Source organism: Trachemys scripta, chromosome 10, assembly GCF_013100865.1.
Source record: "Trachemys scripta elegans isolate TJP31775 chromosome 10, CAS_Tse_1.0, whole genome shotgun sequence".
Lineage (NCBI taxonomy): Eukaryota > Metazoa > Chordata > Testudines > Emydidae > Trachemys > Trachemys scripta.
In genome coordinates, this window is record NC_048307.1 from 38413552 (window position 1) to 38434607 (window position 21056).

The 21056-nt window shown below is 48.3% G+C and overlaps 1 protein-coding gene across 2 annotated transcripts in view; it reads left to right on the forward strand.

Moving 5' to 3' along the window:
- JPT2 (Jupiter microtubule associated homolog 2) overlaps window positions 1–15438 on the forward strand; it is a 34396-nt gene extending 18958 nt beyond the window's left edge. For both annotated transcript variants that reach the window (XM_034783670.1, XM_034783671.1), the window contains 2 exons: window positions 11761–11809; window positions 12919–15438. In XM_034783670.1, coding sequence (XP_034639561.1) covers window positions 11761–11809; window positions 12919–13091 — 222 coding nt within the window. In that variant the 3' untranslated portion in view covers window positions 13092–15438. The remainder of the gene's footprint in view (window positions 1–11760; window positions 11810–12918) is intronic.
- The last annotated feature ends 5618 nt before the right edge of the window (window positions 15439–21056 follow it).

Consider the following 21056-nt stretch of genomic DNA (forward strand, 5'->3'; position numbering starts at 1 on the left):
AGAAGAGAAGAATGAGGGGAGATTTGATAGCAGCCTTCAACTACCTGAAGGGGGGTTCCAAAGAGGATGGAGCTCGGCTGTTCTCAGTGGTGGCAGATGACAGAACAAGGAGCAATGGTCTCAAGTTGCAGTGGGGGAGGTCCAGGTTGGATATCAGGAAAAACTATTTCACTAGGAGGGTGGTGAAACACTGGAATGCGTTACCTAGGGAGGTGGTGGAGTCTCCTTCCTTGGAGGTTTTTAAGGCCCGGCTTGACAAAGCCCTGGCTGGGATGATTTAGGTGGGAATTGGTCCTGCTTTGAGCAGGGGGTTGGACTAGATGACCTCTTGAGGTCCCTTCCAACTCTGATATTCTATGATCTATGATTCACTTGACTTTCTATTAAAATGATCAGCAATGAAATAGCTAATTTTAATGTCAGCCTTACCCTCCATTAAGCTTTAGTCCCAACACCCCCTTATTTCACGCTATCTGCAGATTCAAACACATGTCAATATATTGGTTTATATTTTCATTTTTGAGGTTCTCAACAACAATGGTCAGACCTGTTTTTGTGTACAGAAGCTTAGATTCTGGTGCACAGTTGTGGCAGTCATAGGACTACTATGTGGCAATTTACTTGGCTGTATAATCACATTAGACACAAGGTCATAACTATGAGCAAACATTCTTCTCGGGGGAAACAATGTAAATATTTGCCACTTATGTACCATGCTCTTGCATAGTCGATTGGCTCCTGCATCTTGGCTGGTTAACTCTTTTTCCTTAAGTTGAAACTGCACCACTGAGTGATTCAGCCATCATACTGGCAAAGTTCTTGACAAGTGGAGAGTCTTGGAAACATACTATCTATTAAGCAGTAGTGTTAATGGAATCTGTGCTCCACTAAAATTTCTGCTGAAGAGAAACTGATGGTGGTAGCTTTATTGCTTCTAAAGTTCTAGTTGACCAATGTTACTAGAATCTAATTTAAGAACATAGAACTAAACTTGAGGCAGGAGTCAGAAGTAATATTCTTTGTCCCAACCTCTTATGCAGTCCTGCCAGTATTGACTCCAAGGGATTCTGGGATTTGGGTCATAGGAAGAAACTGAGAATTTTGAGGGCTGGGTGTATGCCTGCTCAGGGGTCTGGTGTTACTTTAGAGGAGGTGTGTTTTGCTTTTCTTCCTACCCTCTGCATTGGATAGCTCTGGGGTAGCGCTGCTGTGAAGTTGGCTCCACTCTCTAGAAACACAATTTCACCCAGCCCTGGAACTTAGCGCTCGATGTGGGGAGGGCTGCATGGACCATTGTAATTTGGGATGGAGCAGGGATGCCGTGGGAGCAGCAAGGGGAGGGGGATGAAATCATTCTGTTGGGTTTTAGGTAGAATTCTAGTCAGTTGCTCACCCTCAGAGCATGTAGCCCAGTATGTGTGTCCTCTTGCAACTTACTTTAAGATCACACCTCAACGATTGAGAAATGCTTGAGAGAAATTACCCAACAGTGTAAAGTGATGCTGTCTTTAAAGAGGGGGTTAAAAGTAAAAAATCTTTTTAATGTCATTTTCATGCCAGCCCTTTCTGCTGGGGGTGAAACTATCATAGAAACAATGGAACCATAATGATTTGATGTACTAGGCACTTTAATGAATTGTATTGACTTGACTACAGCAGTCTTGGTGTGAGGAGATCCTTTGAAGCCATGCTTGCTCATCACAGCTGATTCCTAAATCTGAAAATGGGTCAGGGAGGGTGGGTGAAAACTGTCCTTAGGCTCATCTGACGCAGTAATTCAAACTACTCTGGATACTTCACTGAGCATGCGTTTATTGCTGAGACACCCACTGGAGCACTGAAGAGCTTGCTGTTCTGGGTCTGAACACTTCCTGCTATTTTTCGGTGCCAGTGGGTACTTGTAGAAAGAGTCTTGCAAAATAATAGTCTAGAATGGATATAGATCCAAGGGTAGAAAGTCTTAAGGATCTAATGGACTATTGTTGTATCTTGCTTCTGTGAGTTGTCTTAGTACGACATACAGGAGGTCAAGTAAGGTGTCTATGGAAAAGTTGTAATTTGTTAGTTATGATTATGCTGTCTGTGTATCATTTTTATATTTGAAATTATGAATATTGGCTATGTACTTGTATCTCAATGTTTGATTCTAAGTAACATCAGTGAAGCATTGGGTCAGCTTCTTGAGAATGGGCAATTACTCAGAATAGTCCTATCAGGAAACACTTAACTGACAATGGACTTTGGGAGACGCCAATCCACATCTGAGCTTTCCTGGGAACGTTCAAACTAACATGTAAACAATGGAGTCGGCCTGCAAAAAGCTGAATCATTCATGGACATGTGACTTGCCCAGGTGGCTACAAACTCCATCTTGTTGCTGTGATTTTGCACAGAAGAACAAAAGGGAGAGAATATAAAAGGCCCTGAAAGCCTCTCCATTTTGTCTTCAGCTGGCTCAAGAGATGGCCTCTCCACTCCAAAGAGATGCCTTAAAGAAACTGGAACAAAGGACAGTAACTACAGGTGTATGAGTGATTGCTGGACCCAAGCCATAAACTACAACGTTGGCCTGAAAAGGATTGGGCTCAGACTAGGAAGGAGTCCAGTCTGTGAAAGAAGCTTATTGGAACATCTCAGAGTACTGTATTCAGTTTCTTAATGTATTAGGCTTAGAGTTGTGTGTTTAATTTGGCTTGGTAACAGACAGAACAAAGTAAGTTATTACTTGAAACCACTTAAATCCTACTTTTTATACTTAATAAAATCACTTTTGTTAATTACTTACTCTGTTAATTAATAAATACCTGGGGGAGCAAACAGCTGTGCATATCTCTTAGTGTTATAGAGGGCAGAGAATGTGAGTTTACCCTCTATAAAGCTTTATACAGAGTAAAGCAGATTTATTTGGGGTTTGGATCCCATTGGGAGCTGCGTGCTGGAGACAGGAGCACTTCTTAAGCTGTTTTGAGTTAAGTCTGCAGCTTTGGGGGTGTGGTTCAGACCCTGGGTCTGTGTTGCAGCAGGCTTGCATGTCTGGCTCAACGAGGCAGAGTTCTAAAGGCCCAAACTGGCAGAGAAAACAGGCTCAGAGGTAGTCTCAGCACATCAGGTGACAGTCAAAAGAGGGTCTCTGTGACCAAACCTGTCACAGTGGCATAGTCGGCAGGATTTGTGCACAGCTGATTGCTGTGAGACACTGGTAGCGATTTTAAGTGAGTTTTAAGTGTGGTGGCCGGAGAACAGACTAAGTGGCTACAGGTTTGTTATCTTTGTTTATTTCGGGTGAGGGAAATAAGCTCAAGAAAACAGGAAAATGACTACCAGTGAGGCAGCTACAAAATTAGAGCTGGCCAGACTGGAAGCGGAAGAAAAGCCAAAGGACCGTGAGTTTCAAATGTGGCAGGCAGAAATGAGGTTCAAAGAAGCAGCTGCAGCCAGGGAAACCATGGAGGCCCAGAAACAGGCTCAAATTGAGCTGCCCTGGAGTTAAAAAACCAGAGAAATACAGGCCCAAATTGAGACCCAGAAGCATGAACTGGCTGTAATGTAGTGGAAGAGACAGAACCCTTAAGCAGCTGGCTCCACTTCCCCAAAAATCCATAAATGGGAGCAGTTATGTCGGCAGTATGATGAATCCAGTGATCTTGCTGAATATTTCATCACCTTTAAGAGACTGTGCACCCTCCATGCGATTTCTGAAGATCAAAAAATGACCACTGTGGTTGCAAAATTGACTAGCTCTGGACGTATTCAATAAGATGCCTATTGATGATGCTTCAAACTATGGTAAATTTAAGGAACTGGTTTTGAAATAGTTTCAGATTACACTTGAAACCTACAGGGTTAAATTCCGGAGTCTTAAGAGGAGATCTGGATTAAGTAATGTGGCTTGTGTAAATAAAATGAGAGATTTGTTGGACAAGTAGGTGGGGGGGGGGGAGGCATTAAATGTTTTGAAGAAATGTGTGATTTAATTACTCAGGAACAGTTCCTGAATATGTGCGGTGATGATGTAAAACAGTATTTGTGGGACAGAAAGGTGAATGCAGTGGGGGAATTAGCTGAGTTTGAAGACTCTTATGAGCAGTCACAAGCTGCAATTAAATAGAAACCACTGGCAGAGGGCTACAGGATTGGTGGAAAGCAGAATCACCATTTTACCCCTGGGAAAAAGGAGGCTGGGTGTTCACCTCCCCATTCCCCTGTTACTTGTCCCAAATCTCCTGTACAAGCAGAGGAGCCCAAAAGGTGCTATCGTGGTAAGTCCACTGAGCATCTGAGGAATAAACGTCTGAAGCTGCTGCCTCTCAGAGCACAGGGGTATCCCAGGCTGCTGCCTCTTTCCACACAGGATTTGTAAAGGTTGCTTCTACACAAACAAGCAGTGAGCATATGCATGCTGTTAAACTTAATGGCAAAGTGCTCCAAGGATGGAGAGTGCAGAAATTTCTGTGGTCAGAAGGTACCTGATCCAGGATTTGTTACCAGGGAAAATGGCAGAATTAGAATTGGTGGGAGGTTACAAAGTCCTTGCAACTTTAGCTAAAGTACACATGGAAACTGGTGATTTGCAGGCTGAACTGACTGTTGCAGCAGAGGCACAATTTTGTACCGTTTCTACTGGGAGATGAATTCTTTGTGGCAGAATCTGTCCCAGGGTTTGTTAGCAGCAAGAAGGAATTTTGTGCTGAAAGCCCCAGAGGGGAGGCTAAAGTCACAAATGCTGCTGGGGGAATAGGAGAGTGTCTCTTTAATTCCTCTGTAGCAGTGGAGAATGTAGCTCTGGGATGGTCATAACCAGTTCCTGTCGCCCCAGTGCTCAATGCTGGTCCCTGTGGGAAGGGCTGGATAAAGCCAGCTTCAGTCCTGTAATCATCTCCTTAGGGGAGAGGGATGTTCCACCTTGTAAAAGGGAGGTGTTCCCAGCTGCTGACTGCCGGAAGTTGCAGGTCAGCAGGGGACAGGGCCTGCCCTTCGGTGCAGACACATGTATCCCAGAGATGGAGGTTTGGGTCCTGACAACCGCTGTGGTGGGAAGAGACCCCAAGGACTCTGTAGCTGGAAGCAAGCCCAACCTGAGTGAAAGCGGGGGATTTTGCTGGCCAGTGAAGGGTCTGTCATAGCTGGTAGCTGTGAGCCCACAGCTGGATCAGGGTCACCTTCCCTTCTGGGGGACACAGAAGTGTCAGCCTGAGAGGGGAGCCCAGAGAGGGAAGTCCAGACAGAAGGTGAGGGGGGGACAGGAGGGTCTGCCCACGTTTTGTTGGAAGGTTTTTCACCAGGAGGAGGGTGAAGGATCTGCATCTAAAATGCCAGACCCCTCACCTATGGATCAGGTTTTGAGAGAAGACTGGGTGTTAGATCTCCTGGAGGGGAGAGTCCACCCAGCTGACCTGTTGGGAACAAAGAGGGGATCTTACCAATCCAAAGCACTCCATTAGAGAACGTTGTTCCTGCTACCCTTGTAAAAGATAACATTATCTCTTCAAGGCTGGGGGAAGAAAAACTTTGCATTTTGGAAGCTTCACAAGGGGGTGGGGTACAACCCAAAGAAATTCCCAAGGGAGGGACAGAGGGCAGGCATGGTCGCAGAGCACCCATTTCCTTGCCAAATCCTCAAACCCATGCCTGAATTGGGAGCCTTCTCCAAAGAGACGGGAGACTCTGTCTAAACCCCTACCATGGTACACACAGGAATTGGGAAATGCAATAGACACTGAACAAGCTAAATTGTGTGAACAGAGCCTGTCTGTCATAGATTTGCTGTTAATCTAGCATCTTTTGCTACTTCATCTAGGGGTCAAGACAAAGGAGTTAATACTAATGGTAAACCCTTTAAAGATGTGTGACATACCTGATTTATGGGGGAAACTTTTGTACATGCTAGGGATGGTGACTAGACAGTCCCATAAGCATGTTGCTTTTCAGCTTATACCTGTAAACAGGCTGGAAGCTTGGCACAGCAGCAAAAGCATAACAGGTCCACACTGCTGTGTGGAAGGGGAAACTGAGGCACACCGCCTCATGGCATTTAGCCACCAATGCCAAGACACCTACCCTTTAACAGATATTGTGATCTGCATTCTGTTAACATGTTGGGGTGTAGTATTGTTTTCAGGCACCTGGGGACCAGGAACCCCAAACCTTGCTAGAACACCTGTAAATAACAGCATAGGGTTTAAAGGTACTGGGAGAATGTGTGACAAGAGACAAACAGGGATTTTACAAGTACTGCCTATGCCATGGACAGTGTCCAAGTCTCTGGCAGTAAGTTCAGGAGGAGGGTGTGACATTATTGACATGAACTGTGACTGTTATCATTGTTGCAACCAAGGTCCTAGAGTTGCACCAAATCCTGTACAAAGGAGGTCAGGTAAGGTGTCTATGAAAAGGTTGTAATTTGCTGGTTATGGTTATTCTGACTGTATCATTTTTATATTTGAAGTTATGAATATTGGCTATGTACTTGTATCTCAATGTTTGATTCTAAGTAGCATCAGTGAAGCATTTGGTCAGCTTCTTGAGAATGGGCAATTACTCAGAATAGTACCATCAGGAAACACTTAACTGACAATGGACTTTGGGAGATGCCAATCCACATCTGAGCTTTCCTGGGAACATTCAAACTAACATGTAAACAATGGCGTCGGCCTGCAAAAAGCTGAATCATTCATGGACATGTGACTTGCCCAGGTGGCTACAAACTCCATCTTGTTGCTGTGATTTTGCACAGAAGAACCAAGGGGTTTCCACCCACGAGAGAGAATATAAAAGGCCCTGGAGGCCTCTCCATTTTGTCGTCAGCTGGCTCAAGAGATGGCCTCTCCACTCCAAACTGATGCCTGAAAGAAACTGGAACAAAGGGACAGTAACTGCGGGGGTGTGAGTGATTGCTGGACCCGAGCCATAAACTACAATGTTGGCCTGAAAAGGATTGGGCCCAGACTAGGAAGGAGTCCAGTCTGTGAAAGAAGCTTATTGGAACATCTCCAAGGGTGAGATTTACCTGTATTCAGTTTCTTAATGTATTAGGCTTAGACTTGTGTGTTTGAACAAAGTAAGTTTGTTACTTGAAACCACTTAAATCCTACTTTTTATACTTAATAAAATCACTTTTTTGTTAATTACTGTGTTAATACCTGGGGGAGCAAACAGCTGTGCATATCTCTCTATCAGGGTTATAGAGGGCGGAGAATTTGAGTTTACCCATTTGTCACGGAGTATTGGGGAACTCAGGGCCCTGCACCCCCGGCTTCTTGCGATTCACCATGACTCTCAGCCAGCCAGTAAAGCAGAAGGTTTATTTGGATGACAGGAATACAGTCCAAGACAGGTCTTGCAGGCACAGACAACAGGATACCTCTGTTAGGTCCAGCTTGGGGTCCCAGGGCATCCCAGCCCACCCCCCTTTGGGGGGGTCAGAGCCATCTCTGCCTCCCAGCCATCTCTCCAGCTCGCTTCCCACACTCTCCCCTCAGCCACCCCTCCCACCGCCTTTGTTCAGTTTCCCGGGCCCCGGAGTCACCTGGCCTTCAACCCCTTCCTGGGTTCTCATGTTACAAGCTCAGGTATGTTCCCTCGGGCAGACTCCCATCCCCCGATGCAGACCATCCTAGCCACACTCGCCTGTTAGCATTCACACACCCCAGCAAGAACAGTCCCAGTTCGTCACATCTCTCCCCCCTTCGAGACCGAACTGAGCGGGGTCACTTTAGCCAGTGACCTGGGGAAGTTCGAACCTACCCCCGTTCCCATGGATGCCCCCGCATCCCTCCCATTCCTTGGTGAGAATTACACCAGGCCCCTCCAGTTTCACGCCCCCCCTTAGGTCGGGGGTGCTTGATGGCACTCGCAGTTCGCATGTGGGAAGGTTTATGCGGCCTGTGCCCTTTTCCCACCCCCATACCTCTGGGGTTCCAACTGGGCTGTGGTCTTCTCCCAGCGCTCCAGTCTGGAGGTCTGTGCTTTGGGCTCTCTTGGTTTAGAGCCGCCCTTTTAACCTTGGCCACCCTCCGGAAAGGATCCTTTATGCTGGGCAAGGGTCCTAAAGCTGTTTTCCCCTTGTCCCAGGCCTTCCTCCCCCTCTGACAGGGGTCACAGGATCCGCAGTACTGTCGGACAGTAACAAAGACCCCAGGCCAGTAAAAGCTCCGTAGCAGCCTCTGCTGGGTACGCCAGGTTCCCTGGTGCCCTGAGAGGGGAATGTCATGGGCCTGGCACAGCAGCTGGCGGCGATACTTCTGGGGTACCACCAGCTGCCTCCTGATCCCCCCCTGACTCCATTTTCCCTGGGGGAGCCCATTCTCGGTACAGGAACCCCTTCTCCCACAGGAACCTTTTCCGGCCACCTCGTCCCATGGTCTGTACCGCATTGAGGTCGGCCAGGTCCCTTATCTTCCGCAAGGAGGGATCTCTCTGTAACTCGGCCTGGAACTCAGCAGCTGGGACAGGGATGGCCACCTGCTCTTTCTCGCCCGCTGGGTCTGAAGCTGCAGCCTCCCTGAGCCGTGTCCCTGGGCGTTCCCTCCCCACCAGGTTAGGGTCCTGCGCCTCAGGCAAGGCACCCCCCCCCAAGGCCAGGGCGCAATGCCCCTCGCCGGCTCCGACTGCGGGTCACAACCAGTGCCTTTTGGGGGTTGCTTGGCCAGTTCTCCAGGTCCCCCCCCCCCATCAATACCTCAGTGGGCAAATACGGGTGTACCCCCACATCCTTGGGGCCCTCCTTGGCCCCCCACTTCAGGTGTACCCTTGCCACGGGCACTTTGACTGGTGTTCCGCCCACCCCCCTCAGGGTCAGGTAGGTGTTGGGCACCACCTGATCTGGGGCCACCACCTCGGGCCGGGCCAGCGTCACCTCTGCGCCCGTATCCCAGTATCCATTGACCTTCCTCCCATCCACCTCCAGGGGAACAAGGTACTCTCTCCGGAGGGACAGCCCCGCGCCTACCGTATAAACCAGAAACCCTGAGTCTGGAGCATCCAGCCCCCTAGAGGAGCTGGCCTGGAGCTCTCCTCCCTCCTTAGCAGGTGGTACTCTGCCAGCCCCCCTTCCCTGGGAATGCTGCCTTTCGGCGGGCTGGGTCTCTACCCAGTCAACCCTCTGTGGGTTCGGTCTGCTCAGTCTGTCCCCGAGCCTAGGGCACTGGGCCCGTATGTGGCCCTTTTGGCCACAGTGGTAGCAGCCCATGTCCCATGGGTCCCCTTGAGTAGGTCGGATGGTCCTGATGCCGGATGCTCCCCTCTGATGGGTTTTTTCTGTATTTTCCCACGGGGAGGTCCCATGGTGACTCTCTCTCTGCGTTGTGGTGGGACTGTTCCTTTGGGACTCCTCCCTTTTATCTCCTGACCGGCTCTTTACAAACTCATCGGCCAGCCGGCCTGCCTGTCGCGGGTTCTCTGGCTTTCTGTCCACCAACCACAGCCTCAGGTCGGATGGGCACCGCTCATACAGTTGCTCCAGTACCAGCAGTTTGACCAGGTCCTCCTTCGTCTGGGCCCCATCAGCCCACTTGCTGGCGTATCCTTCCATGCGGACGGCTAGTTGCAGATATGAGATCTCAGGGGTTTTATCCTGACTCCGGAACCTTTCCCGGTACATCTCAGGAGTCAGCCCAAACTCACGTAGCAGGGCCTTTTTGAATAGTTCGTAGTCCCCTTTCTCTGCCTCTTCCAGTTGGCGGTACAATGCCACGGCTTTGGGGTCCAGTAAGGGGGTAAGGACCCGGAGTGTGTCCGTGGGATCAACCCGGTGCAGCTCGCAGGCCGTCTCAAAAGCCTCCAGGAAGTCATCCATGTCCTCCCCCTCCTTGCGTGGGGCCAGGATGCACTTATCAAAGCTCCGTGCAGTCCTGGGTCCCCCCTCACTCACCGCAGCCGGGGGTTCGCTGCCCCTCAGTCTCGCCAGTTCCAGTTCATGCTGTCTCTGTCTCTCATTCTCCTCCCATTCATGCTGATGCTGTCTCTTTCTCCTCCCGTTCATGCTGACGCTGTCTCTCTTCATGCTGTCTCTGTTGTTCACGATCCTCCAGCTCTCTCAGTTTTAGCTCTTTCTCCCATTCCAGCCAATTCCGCTCCACGGATGCCGAACGTTGCCGGGAGGATCCTCTGCTGGCCGGCGAGCTTCGCGGGGAGGATCCCCTGCTGGCCGGGAAGGTCACGGTGCCTTCGGTATTTGCTGGGCTCCTCCCCACCCTTCCCCTAGGCATAGGAAGGAGGGGTCTCGGGAAGCCCTCAGCAGCCGGCTGACCACTCCCCGCTGGGACAGATACTGGTGCCTGCGCTGCATTTGCCAGGCTGCTTCCCTGAGACACAGGGATCAGTTCATTCGCGCGATCTTCCGCCTCCAGCCGGGCAATGAGCTGTTCTTTGGTGAGCCTCCCAATGCACAGCCCCCTCTGCTTGCACAGCTCCACCAGGTCGCTCTTAAGCCGCTTGGCATACATCTTCCTGCTGGCCACTCACCGGCCTGTGTGCTCACAGCTCCCCACAGTTCCCAGGGGGCCCCCTAGTGTGCCAGCCCTTCTCGAGGTCACCACCTCTCTGCCAGGGTCGAGCTGCAGACTCCTCCGCCCCTGGGACCACTCGCTGCGATCCCCCCGGGGGACCCTGTTACTGCAAAAGTCCTTCTCGCTGGTCACACACTCCCAGGGGTAATAACCGTCTCTCTCTCACTCTTCAGCACGCCTGGTCCCCATCAATCCCCCTTCGTTTTACTGCTCCCCAGTCACTTACTGCAGGAAGCGCCGTCCACGGGGTGCAGTAGATCCCACCGCTACCACCAGTTGTCACGGAGTATTGGGGAACTCAGTGCCCTGCACCCCCGGCTTCCTGCGATTCACCATGACTCTCAGCCAGCCAGTAAAGCAGAAGGTTTATTTGGATGACAGGAATACAGTCCAAGACAGGTCTTGCAGGCACAGACAACAGGATACCTCTCAGTTAGGTCCAGCTTGGGGTCCCAGGGCATCCCAGCCCACCCCCCTTTGGGGGGTCAGAGCCATCTCTGCCTCCCAGCCATCTCTCCAGCTTGCTTCCCACACTCTCCCCTCAGCCACCCCTCCCACCGCCTTTGTTCAGTTTCCCAGGCCCCGGAGTCACCTGGCCTCCAACCCCTTCCTGGGTTCTCATGTTACAAGCTCAGGTATGTTCCCTCGGGCAGACTCCCATCACCCGATGCAGACCATCCTAGCCACACTCGCCTGTCAGCATTCACACACCCCAGCAAGAACAGTCCCAGTTCGTCACACCATTATAAAGCTTTATACAGAGTAAAACGGATTTATTTGGGGTTTGGATCCCATTGGGAGCTGGGTGTCTGGGTGCTGGGGACAGGAGTACTTCTTAAGCTGTTTTGAGTTAAGTCTGCAGCTTTGGGGTTGTGATTCAGACCCTGCGTCTGTGTTGCAGCAGGCTTCCATGACTGGCTCAACGAGGCAGGGTTCTGAAGGCCCAAACTGGCAGAGAAAACTGGCTCAGAGGTAGTCTCAGCACATCCGGTGACAGTCCCAAGGGGATCTCTGTGACCAAACCCGTCACAGGGATCACTGTCTCCTTAAAGAACTTGATGCTACAGTTGCTTTCACAATGCCATTGCAGGAGGCTTCATGGAGAGCAAGCTGCAGCATTTGGCTCTTAATGCAGAAATTACATGGTCTTGGTGTAAAGGATCCTTTAGGTCTAAGATTTAAGAAAAGCTTGCAGTGGAGTAGTAGTTGACCTATAGCCTATGAAGCCCTAAAACAGTTCTGATTTTTATTGCAGGATCACATTGTCTTACAAGAGGCAGGAGATGCTTCAAAGGAACTGAAAGGTAAGGCAAGAGAAACCTCTTTCTCTGAGATGCTGTGAAGAGTATTTTGGCCTGTGTATGCAAAGAGGAAGAATAAACCAGACTAATCCTGGTTTTCAGGACAACACAGTCAAGCAAGGTCATGGCTATAGAACTTCAAACTGGTCAGGCAGACTTTCAGTATCAGTTACATGATAGGAAGTGATCCTGAAATAACCATCCAACTTCTTCTATTAAGCTGGGTCACTTTAGGTAGGGTATTGAAAGTGGGCCCTATGCTAGGCTGATATCTAGATATGGGAAGTGTGTTCCTTGATATCTGCCCTCCTAGATGGTCTGTCTGTCTGTTTTTATAGGAGACTATTTTTGTACTTAAGCCCAAGCCCTTAGAATGTGGTGGGCCAACTTGGCCCATCTCATTCTGAAGCAGCAAGGACACAAGTTAACTGAACAAATTGAGATGTAACTCCCATTTCTGCAGCTCTCTCAAGCAGTTGAGCTATTCGTGTAATGTATCTGAATCTTGAGCAGAATGATCTCCTTATTTAAGTGGGGGAATGTGCAATTATTTATGATATATAAAATATCATGGTAAACTGTTCCTCCTTTTCCCGCATTCATAGCTTGTAATTCTGGCCTTCCTTAACTGTAGCTATGGAGTAACTGATTTTCCCAGAATACTTTATTGCTCCATTACTCTCTGCTAGGTGAGAACATAATGTATGCTGTACTTGTGAGCTCGAAGCTCCTACCTGGCAGGGCATAGAATTTATGGGTTGGCACACTATCAGTAATAAGTGTGTGATGTCAACATTTTACAGTATATAATAATCTTACACAGCACTCTACAGAATAAGTAATGACCTAAGATGTCTAAAGGGGGGAATAAATAATTGGTGAGAACAAGATAGAAGAGTCTTGGAAGAAGTAGGCCTTGAGCAGGAAAAGTGAAGGGGTAGAGAGAGAGTGTTCAGAGCCGGGACAGCATAAGTGAAGAGGGGAGATAAAGGGGGTGGAAGGATGTGGGGGTTGGAAGGAGGGAAGAATGTACAGACTATTGAAGATGTGTATAAAAGGTAATGTTATTGCACTGCAGTGTAACTATTCTAACCTCCCTTGTCATCACACAGCTACAGAAAACAACAAACCACAGATGGAAGACCGAGGCGAGAAGAGAGATCTTGGGAAAGATGAGCCAGGCCCCAAGATAGATGATCATGAACCCAGATTGGGACCAAGGCCACGGTCCCACAACAAAGTCCTCAATCCCCCTGGTGGAAAATCCAGCATTGCATTCTATTAGGAACATTCACTTTCACTAATGGAGTCAGCACAGAAACTTTATCTATGGGTCCTGAGGTTTGTTTTCAGACACTTGTATGGGGACAGATGCTTTAGGCAGGAGGACGGGGACTTTAGTGACTCATCTAATCCAAATGCAGGACATCTTGATGTTCAAGACTTCTGTAAAACATGTTAGTTATGGTACTTATGGAAATAACTGAAGACTCTTATGTGCTAGACAGTGCAGGATTCGGCGGGACAGTAGCTTAGATAGGTGCAAGAGGAGTGACCCTTTGTGGTGGGCAATTTAAAAAAAATACTCTTAAGCTTTCAGCCAGTTAGTAGTTCAGACTCTTGGACCGAAGCATTTAGGTACAGTCAGTATGGTGAAATTCCATCCCAGTGGATGGGGACCTTGGATGCCAGGCCTGGCATCTGTCCAATTGAGCCTAACAGGAACTAATGCTCTCCTAGGCAGTGTATCCTAACCTTAAGAAGCTAAAAATTGATCTGCAACCATTTTAATATAAACATGCTCCATTCTAAGTGGTGGTGCTGGGTTCTGAAGAGTTCTGCTTTGTCCTTGGCCATAAGAAAAGGCTTCCTCCCCAGGTTTATTATGTTAAAACTCTCATTCTTCTGTGGCAGTCTCGCAAGCCATCAAGTTGTGTAAACTTTTGGAGTACTTCAGTAGTAGTCTGTGCTGATATTCACTAGACAAAGAGAAAAATTATAGTTTAGTGTACTGTCTCATCCAGGCACTCCTGGAAATATCTTATTTCACTGATGTCATGCAAGGGTGCCTCCAGCTTTCCTGGTAGGGAGGGCAGTGATTTGGGTACACACAGTTGCATCTATTGAAAGAACTCTGACAAGCTCAGTAGTGTATAATTAGATTCTGGAAGCTGTCCCAGGAGATCTCTAGTGAGCCAGCTTTAATGTCTCATCACCAACCTCTAAAAGCCCTCATGTACCGATGCGTTAGCTTCTGCAGGGTTTCCCCCGCTCTGTCTTGGAGAAATAATGGACTGTTCTGCTTGTATCCTCCAGTAGCTTTGTTTTTTGTTTCTATGCTGATTCTATTAGTGAAACCTCTGTTTTGTTAGCCATGGGTTGCCTTTGACTACCTTAGTTATTCCTTGGTAGTGTGGACAATCCAAGTTGCTCATCCACAAATACTCTTGTAGCTATTTCAAGACTGTTAATCCCTGTTCATCTGCTTGGGACAGTCTAGGGATCACTGCAATACTCTTCTGGCACAGTGGCTGTTCTGAATTATGTTTGCAAGAATGCATTGTTTTCTCTAATTAGGTTTGGGGGTGGGGGGTTGAAGGAGGGCTCTCAAATTTCAGTTGTTAATTCTAACTGGACTTTCCTCATACATATCAAATACTGATACTTTGGATAACACTAGGTGCTTAGACTGTTGGCCACCTGTAATGATTTTTTTTTTTTTTTTAAACTATCTAACTCATTACATACAGGAGTTCAGGTACACCAAAGACCAAGTGGCCTTATCTACACAATGGCTCCACATACCAGTAGCTCTTCTAGCCTAGGTTCACTGAAAACTATTTCTGTGACAAACTATTCAGAAGAGCTGTCTCTTAGCTAGGTGGTACAACAGCTTAGAGGTCATAATGATTGTTAAAGTGCCCAGCAAAGATGAATGACTGACTGTACCACAGAGACTCGCAGCTGCCTTTTAAGTTATGGAAGTGAAAATCCCTTTTTATAGGGTGGAAGTGGCAGGAATCTTAATGCCTCCTGTGCCTCTTCCACAGGAGGCCTGGCGCTCCTGCTGCTGGCTGCCTCTAACTTTATGACTATGATGATCAGGATTGAGGGAGTGATATCCCAATCTGTTTTAGATTCATATTCCCCCATTATAGCAGTTTCCTAGTTGCTATTCCTATTTTGTAAGGGATCTCCTGTCCCCTTCTGCCTTGTTAGTGTTTTACTTTACTTTCCAGTAGGAGCTAGGCTTTTCCAGGGGTTAGCAGGTAGGAAAGGCCAACCAGTCTGCCCTTCTGCCTTCAGCTTTTGTATTGAAGGGTTTATCTGTGGGCAAGTCAGTGAGCTTAGATTCAAAGCTTGATATCTTATAGACTAACAGGAGCTGAAATACTGTTTTAAACAGCAGTTTCCAGCTAAGTCTTAAACTACTATGGACTTCTATCTGCATGTGTTAGCTAGCATTTCCCTCATTGGCATACACTCTGCTCAGTGTCTCAAGTCTAAGTTTGATAAAGACGCTGTTTTTTTTTCTTTCTTTTCTTCTCCACACAGGGGCAAAAGGGGAATGGAACTTGTATTAATGGTTAAATCATGGACTTCTCAATAAACCACCATATTTTGTTACTTCACTGTGTGTAGCTGGGTACTCCTGTAAATAAGTCACTGTTCTAGTCTATAGCAAACACTTTAGCCTGTGATCAAATTCCATATAACATTTCTTGTGTAATATAATGAGCCTTCTCAAACACCTACTTCCTACCACAGTTAATTTTAAAGGTACTCCATCCTCTGACATGTTGCGGAAGCACTGTAGCCTAGAGCATGCCTGGAATCAGAATCTACACTAGCTTCCCCTGTGATGGATACAAAAATGAAAGTTCAGCAGCTTCCAACAGGCTGTGTTTAGATGCATTTTCTGCTGTTTAAGCCCCTTTCCATAAACTTTGAAACTGTCTGGATTTGCCTTTAATTGCTTTGCTATTGAGCATCTACACATGTCCCTAGAAATTGATCCATATTTGTGAAAATTCATAGCTGTAAGCCTTTTCCCTATTGAAACAAATGTAAGTGCATAAAACTGTCCTTATATATCTAGCTGCTTTTGTTCTGTAGACTAGATACTCAGACCTGGTCTACACTACGAGTTTAGGTTGAATTTAGCAGCGTTAATTCGAATTAAGCCTGGACACGTTCACACGACGAAGCCCTTTAAACCGGTTTCTTTACTCCACCTCTGAGGGGATTAGTGCTAAAATTGGCCTTTGCGGGTCGGATTTGGGGTAGTGTGGACAGAATTCGACGTTATTGGCCTCCGGGAGCTATCCCACAGTGCTTCATTGTGATGCACTGACCAGGTAGACAGGAAAAGCCCTGCAAACTTTTGAATTTCATTTCCTGTTTGCCCAGCGAGGAGAGCACAGGTGACCATGATGGAGTCCCAGGATGGCAAAAGAGCTCCAGCATGGACTGAACGGGAGGTAAGGGATCTGCTCGCCATATGGGGAGACGAATCAGTGCTAGCTGAACTCCGTAGCAGTAAACGAAATGGCAAAATATTAGAAAAGGTTTCAAAGGCCATGAAGGACAGAGGCCATAACAGGGACGCACAGCAGTGCCGCGTGAAAATTAAGGAGCTATGGCAAGCCTACCACAAAGCCAGAGAGGCAAACGGAAGGTCCAGGGCAGAGCCGCAAACATGCCGCTTCTACGCGGAGCTGCATGCGATCCTAGGGGGTGCAGCCACTACTACCCCAACCGTGTGCTATGACTCAGTCAATGGAGAAACACGCAACAGGGAAGCGGGTTTGGGGTACGAGGAAGATGAGGATGAAGATAGCTCACAGCAGCAAGGAAGCGGAGAAACCGGTTTCTCCAACAGCCAGGATATGTTTATCACCGTGGACCTGGAGCCAGTAACCCCCAAACGCACCCAAGGTGTGCTCCCAGATCCTGAGGGCACACAGGAGACCTGGTGAGTGAACCTTTGTAAATATTACACAGGGTTTAAAAGCAAGCATGTTTAATGATTGATTTGCCCTGGCAATCGCGGTCAGTACAGCTACTGGAAAAGTCTGTTAACGTGTATGGGGATGGAGCGGAAATCCTCCAGGGACATCTCCAGAAAGCTCTCCTTCATGTACTCGCAAAGCCTTTGCAAAAGGTTTCTGGGGAGGGCTGCCTTATCCCGTCCGCCATGGTAGGACACTTTATCACGCCAGGCCAGTAGCACGTAGTCTGGAATCATTGCATAACAAAGCATGGCAGTGTATGGTCCCGGTGTTTTGCTGGCAGGCAGACAACATCCATTCCTTCACTCTTTGTTATCCTCAGGAGAGTGATATCATTCACGGTTACCTGGTTGAAATAGGGTGATTTTATTAAGGGGACATTCAGAGGTGCCCGTTCCTGCTCGGCTGAACAGAAATGTTCCCCGCTGTTAGCCACGCGGTATGGGGAGGGGTGAAGTGATCATCCCCGAGAATTGGGTGTGCGGGGGAGGGAGGAGATTGTTGGGTTTGTGCTGCATGTTAACCTGGAACCCGCAGCCCCTCCTTTTACATTGCAAACCCATTTTAAATGGCCAACCCAAGGGGTGCTTGGTATGGGAAATGAGGGCTCCACTGTTTGAAACCATTCCCACATGTTAAGAAGGTTAAAAAAGCCAAAAGACTGTGGCTTACCATGGTTGCCTGCTAGCTGAAAGCTGTTGCCTGGCACTGCGTGAGTGATCTCTCACAGCAAACCGGCAGGCCCTCAATATAAGAGGAAAAATGCGACCTTGTAATGAAAGCACATGTGCTGTGTAATGTGAACAGCAAAATTTAACGTGAAAGTGTACCCATTGTTCTCTAAAATGTCTTTTTTTTTTTTTTTTTAAACCACCTCTCCCTTCTCCTCCACCAGCTGCAAATGTTTCTCCTTCACAGAGGCTAGCGAAGATTAGAAGGAGAAAACGGCGGACTCGGGCTGATATGTTCTCGGAGCTCCAGATGTCCTCCCACGCTGACAGAGTACAGCAGAATGCGTGGAGGCAGTCAATGTCAGCCTACAGAAAAGCACAATATGAACGAGAGGAGAGGTGGCGGGCTGAAGATGATAGGTGGCGTCAGCTTGCAGACAGAAGGCAAGAGTCGATGCTCCGGCTGCTGGAGCATCAAACTGATATGCTCCAGCATATGGTTGAGCTGCAGGAAAGGCAGCAGGAGCAGAGACTGCTGCTACAGCCCCTGTGTAACCAACAGCCCTCCTCCCCAAGTTCCATAGCCTCCTCACCCATACGCCCAAGAACACGGCGGGGGGGGCCTTAGGCTACCCAGTCACTCCACCCCAGCTGATTGCCTAAGCATCAGAAGGCTGGCCTTCAATAAGAGTTAAAGTTTTAAACTGCAGTGTCTCCTTTTCCTTCCTTCCTCCTGCACCCCTCCTGGGCTACCTTGGCAATTATCCCCCTAAAATTGTGTGATTGTTACTTCACATTCATGCATTCTTTATTAATTCAATGACTTTATTGCCTCTGCAAGCGGTGCTCAAAGGGAGGGAGGGGAGAGTGGGGTGGTTGGTTTTACAGGGAAGTAGAGTGAACTGCGTGGGGGGGGGCGGAGCATTCATCAAGGAGAAACAAACAGAAGTTTCACACCGTAGCCTGGCCAATCACAAAACTCGTTTTCAAAGCTTCTCTGATGCACACCGCGCCCTGTTGTGCTCTTCTAATAGCCCTGGGAGCTGGCTGCACGTAATCAGCAGCCAGGCGATTTGCCTCAACCTCCCACCCCACCATAACTGTCTTCCCCCTTACTCTCACAGATATTGTGGAGCGCACAGCAAGCAGCAATAACAATGGGAATATTCTTTTTGCTGAGGTCTAAGCGAGTCAGTAAGCTGCGCCAGCCCGCTTTTAAACGTCCAAATACACGTTCCACCACTATTCAGCACTTGCTGAGCCTGTAGTTGAACAGGTCCTGACTACTGTCCAGGCTGCCTGTGTACGGCTTCATAAGCCATGGCGTTAAGGGGTAGGCTGGGTCCCCAAGGATCACGATAAGCATTTCAACATCCCCAACATTTATTTTCTGGTGTGGGAAGAAAGTCCCTTCCTCCAGCTTTCGAAACAGCAGAGTGCCTGAAGACACGAGCATCATCTACCTTTTCTGGCCATCCCACATTGAGGTTAGTGAAATATCCCTTGTGATCCACCAGGGCTTACAGCAGCATTGAAAAGTACCCCTGGCAGTTTATGTACTCGGTGGCTTGGGGCTCCGGTGACAAGATAGGGATATGGGTTCTGTCTATCGCCCCACCACAGTTTGGGAATCCCATTTCAGCAAAGCCATCCACTATGGCCTGCACGTTTCCCAGAGTCACTACCCTTGATATCACCAGGTCTTTGATTGCCCTGGCAACTTGGATCACAGCAGCCCCCACAGTAGATTTGCCCACTCCAAATTGATTCTCGACTGACTGCTAGCTGTCTGGTGTTGCAAGCTTCCACAGGGCTATCGCCACTCGCTTCTCAACTGTGAGGGCTGCTCTCATCCTGGTATTCTGGTGCTTCAGGGCAGGGGAAAGCAAGTCACAAAGTTCCATGAAAGTGCCCTTATGTATGCGAAAGTTTTGCAGCCAATGGGAATCGTCCCACACCTGTAACACGATGCAGTCCCACCAGTCTGTGCTTGTTTCCCAGGCCCAGAATCGGCGTTCCACGGCATGAACCTGCCCCAGTAACACCATGATTTGCACATTGCTGGGGCCTGTACCTTCTGTGAGGTCTATGTCCATGGCAATTTCCTCATCACTCTCATCACCGCGCTGCAATCGCCTCATCGGCTGGTGCTGGTTTTGCTTTGGCATGTCCTGGCTCTGTATATACTCCAGGACAATGCGCGTGGTGTTCATAGTGCTCATAATTGCCGCGGTAATCTGAGCGGGCTCCATGATCCCAGTGCTATGGTGTCTGGTCTGAAAAAAGGCGCGAAACTATTGTCTGACGGAGGGAGGGGCAAGTGATGACATGGCATACAGGTAAAGGGAATTAAAGTCAACAAAGGTGGCTGTGCATCAGGGAGAAACACAACTGTCATACAGCATGGTCCCTCCCAAAGATTGAACTCAAAACCCTGGCTTTAGCAGGCCATTGATTTCACGGAGGGAGGGGGAAGCAAATGAATACCAAACAAATCTCTTTTTTACATCTTAAGCTGGCAGCCGACAGTGCAGCATGACTGATAGCCCTCGGCATCTTCTGGGTGCTTGGCAGAAAATACTGGGCGCTTGGCAGAAAATAGTGTACTACTACTGATAGCCGCCATCATCATTGGGAAGGCAGCAGAATATGACTGGGGGACATACGGAGTTTCAGCCATCATCTGATCGAACTGCAGTATGACGACGCCGGATACCAGTTGTAATACACCATCTACTGCCAAAAGGCAAGGGGCTGCTGCTGTGTAGCAATGCAGCCCCACGTCTGCCAGCACCCAGATGACATGTGATGGTGAACTGAGCTGAGCGGGCTCCATGCTTGGCATGGTATGTTGTCTGCACAGGTAACCCAGGTAAAAAGGTGTGAATCTATTGTTTGCCGTTGCTATGATGGAGGGGGAGGGGCCTGACAACATGTACCCAGAACCCCCCATGACACTGTTTTGCATCATTCAGGCATTGGGATCTCAACCCAGAATTCCAATGGGTGGCAGAGACTGTGAGAACTGTGGGATAGCTACCTATAGTGCAATGCTCCGGAAGTTGATGCTAGCCTCGGTACTGTGGACACAGTCCGCTGACTTGATGCACTTAGAGCTATTTTATGTGGGGACACACACAATCGGTTGTATACAACCGATTTCTATAAAACCGCCTTCTATAAATTTGACCTAATTTTGTAGTGTAGACATACCCTTAGACTATTACACATCCAACTCCAGATAAATTAGACAGCATGACAGTTGGAGAGAAATATTAACTTAAGGTGAACTATGCAGGCCCCCTGTCAAAGTTGATGTTTTGTCACAGCTGGAAAGTATAAACAACCAGGGATCCATATTCCATCTGCAGACTTCACTGTACCTCTGTGCTGCTTGTAAGACCAGGCTTTCATATTTCATCTCTTGGTGGAACACATTCTTAAGCCAATCTTTTAGGTAAGAGCTTGTGACCTATGAAATTGTATCAATGATAATTAAATCTTAATACAGTGATAGGCAGGGGATAAATGAATACAAACACTGGATGTAACCCATAGATTGACATA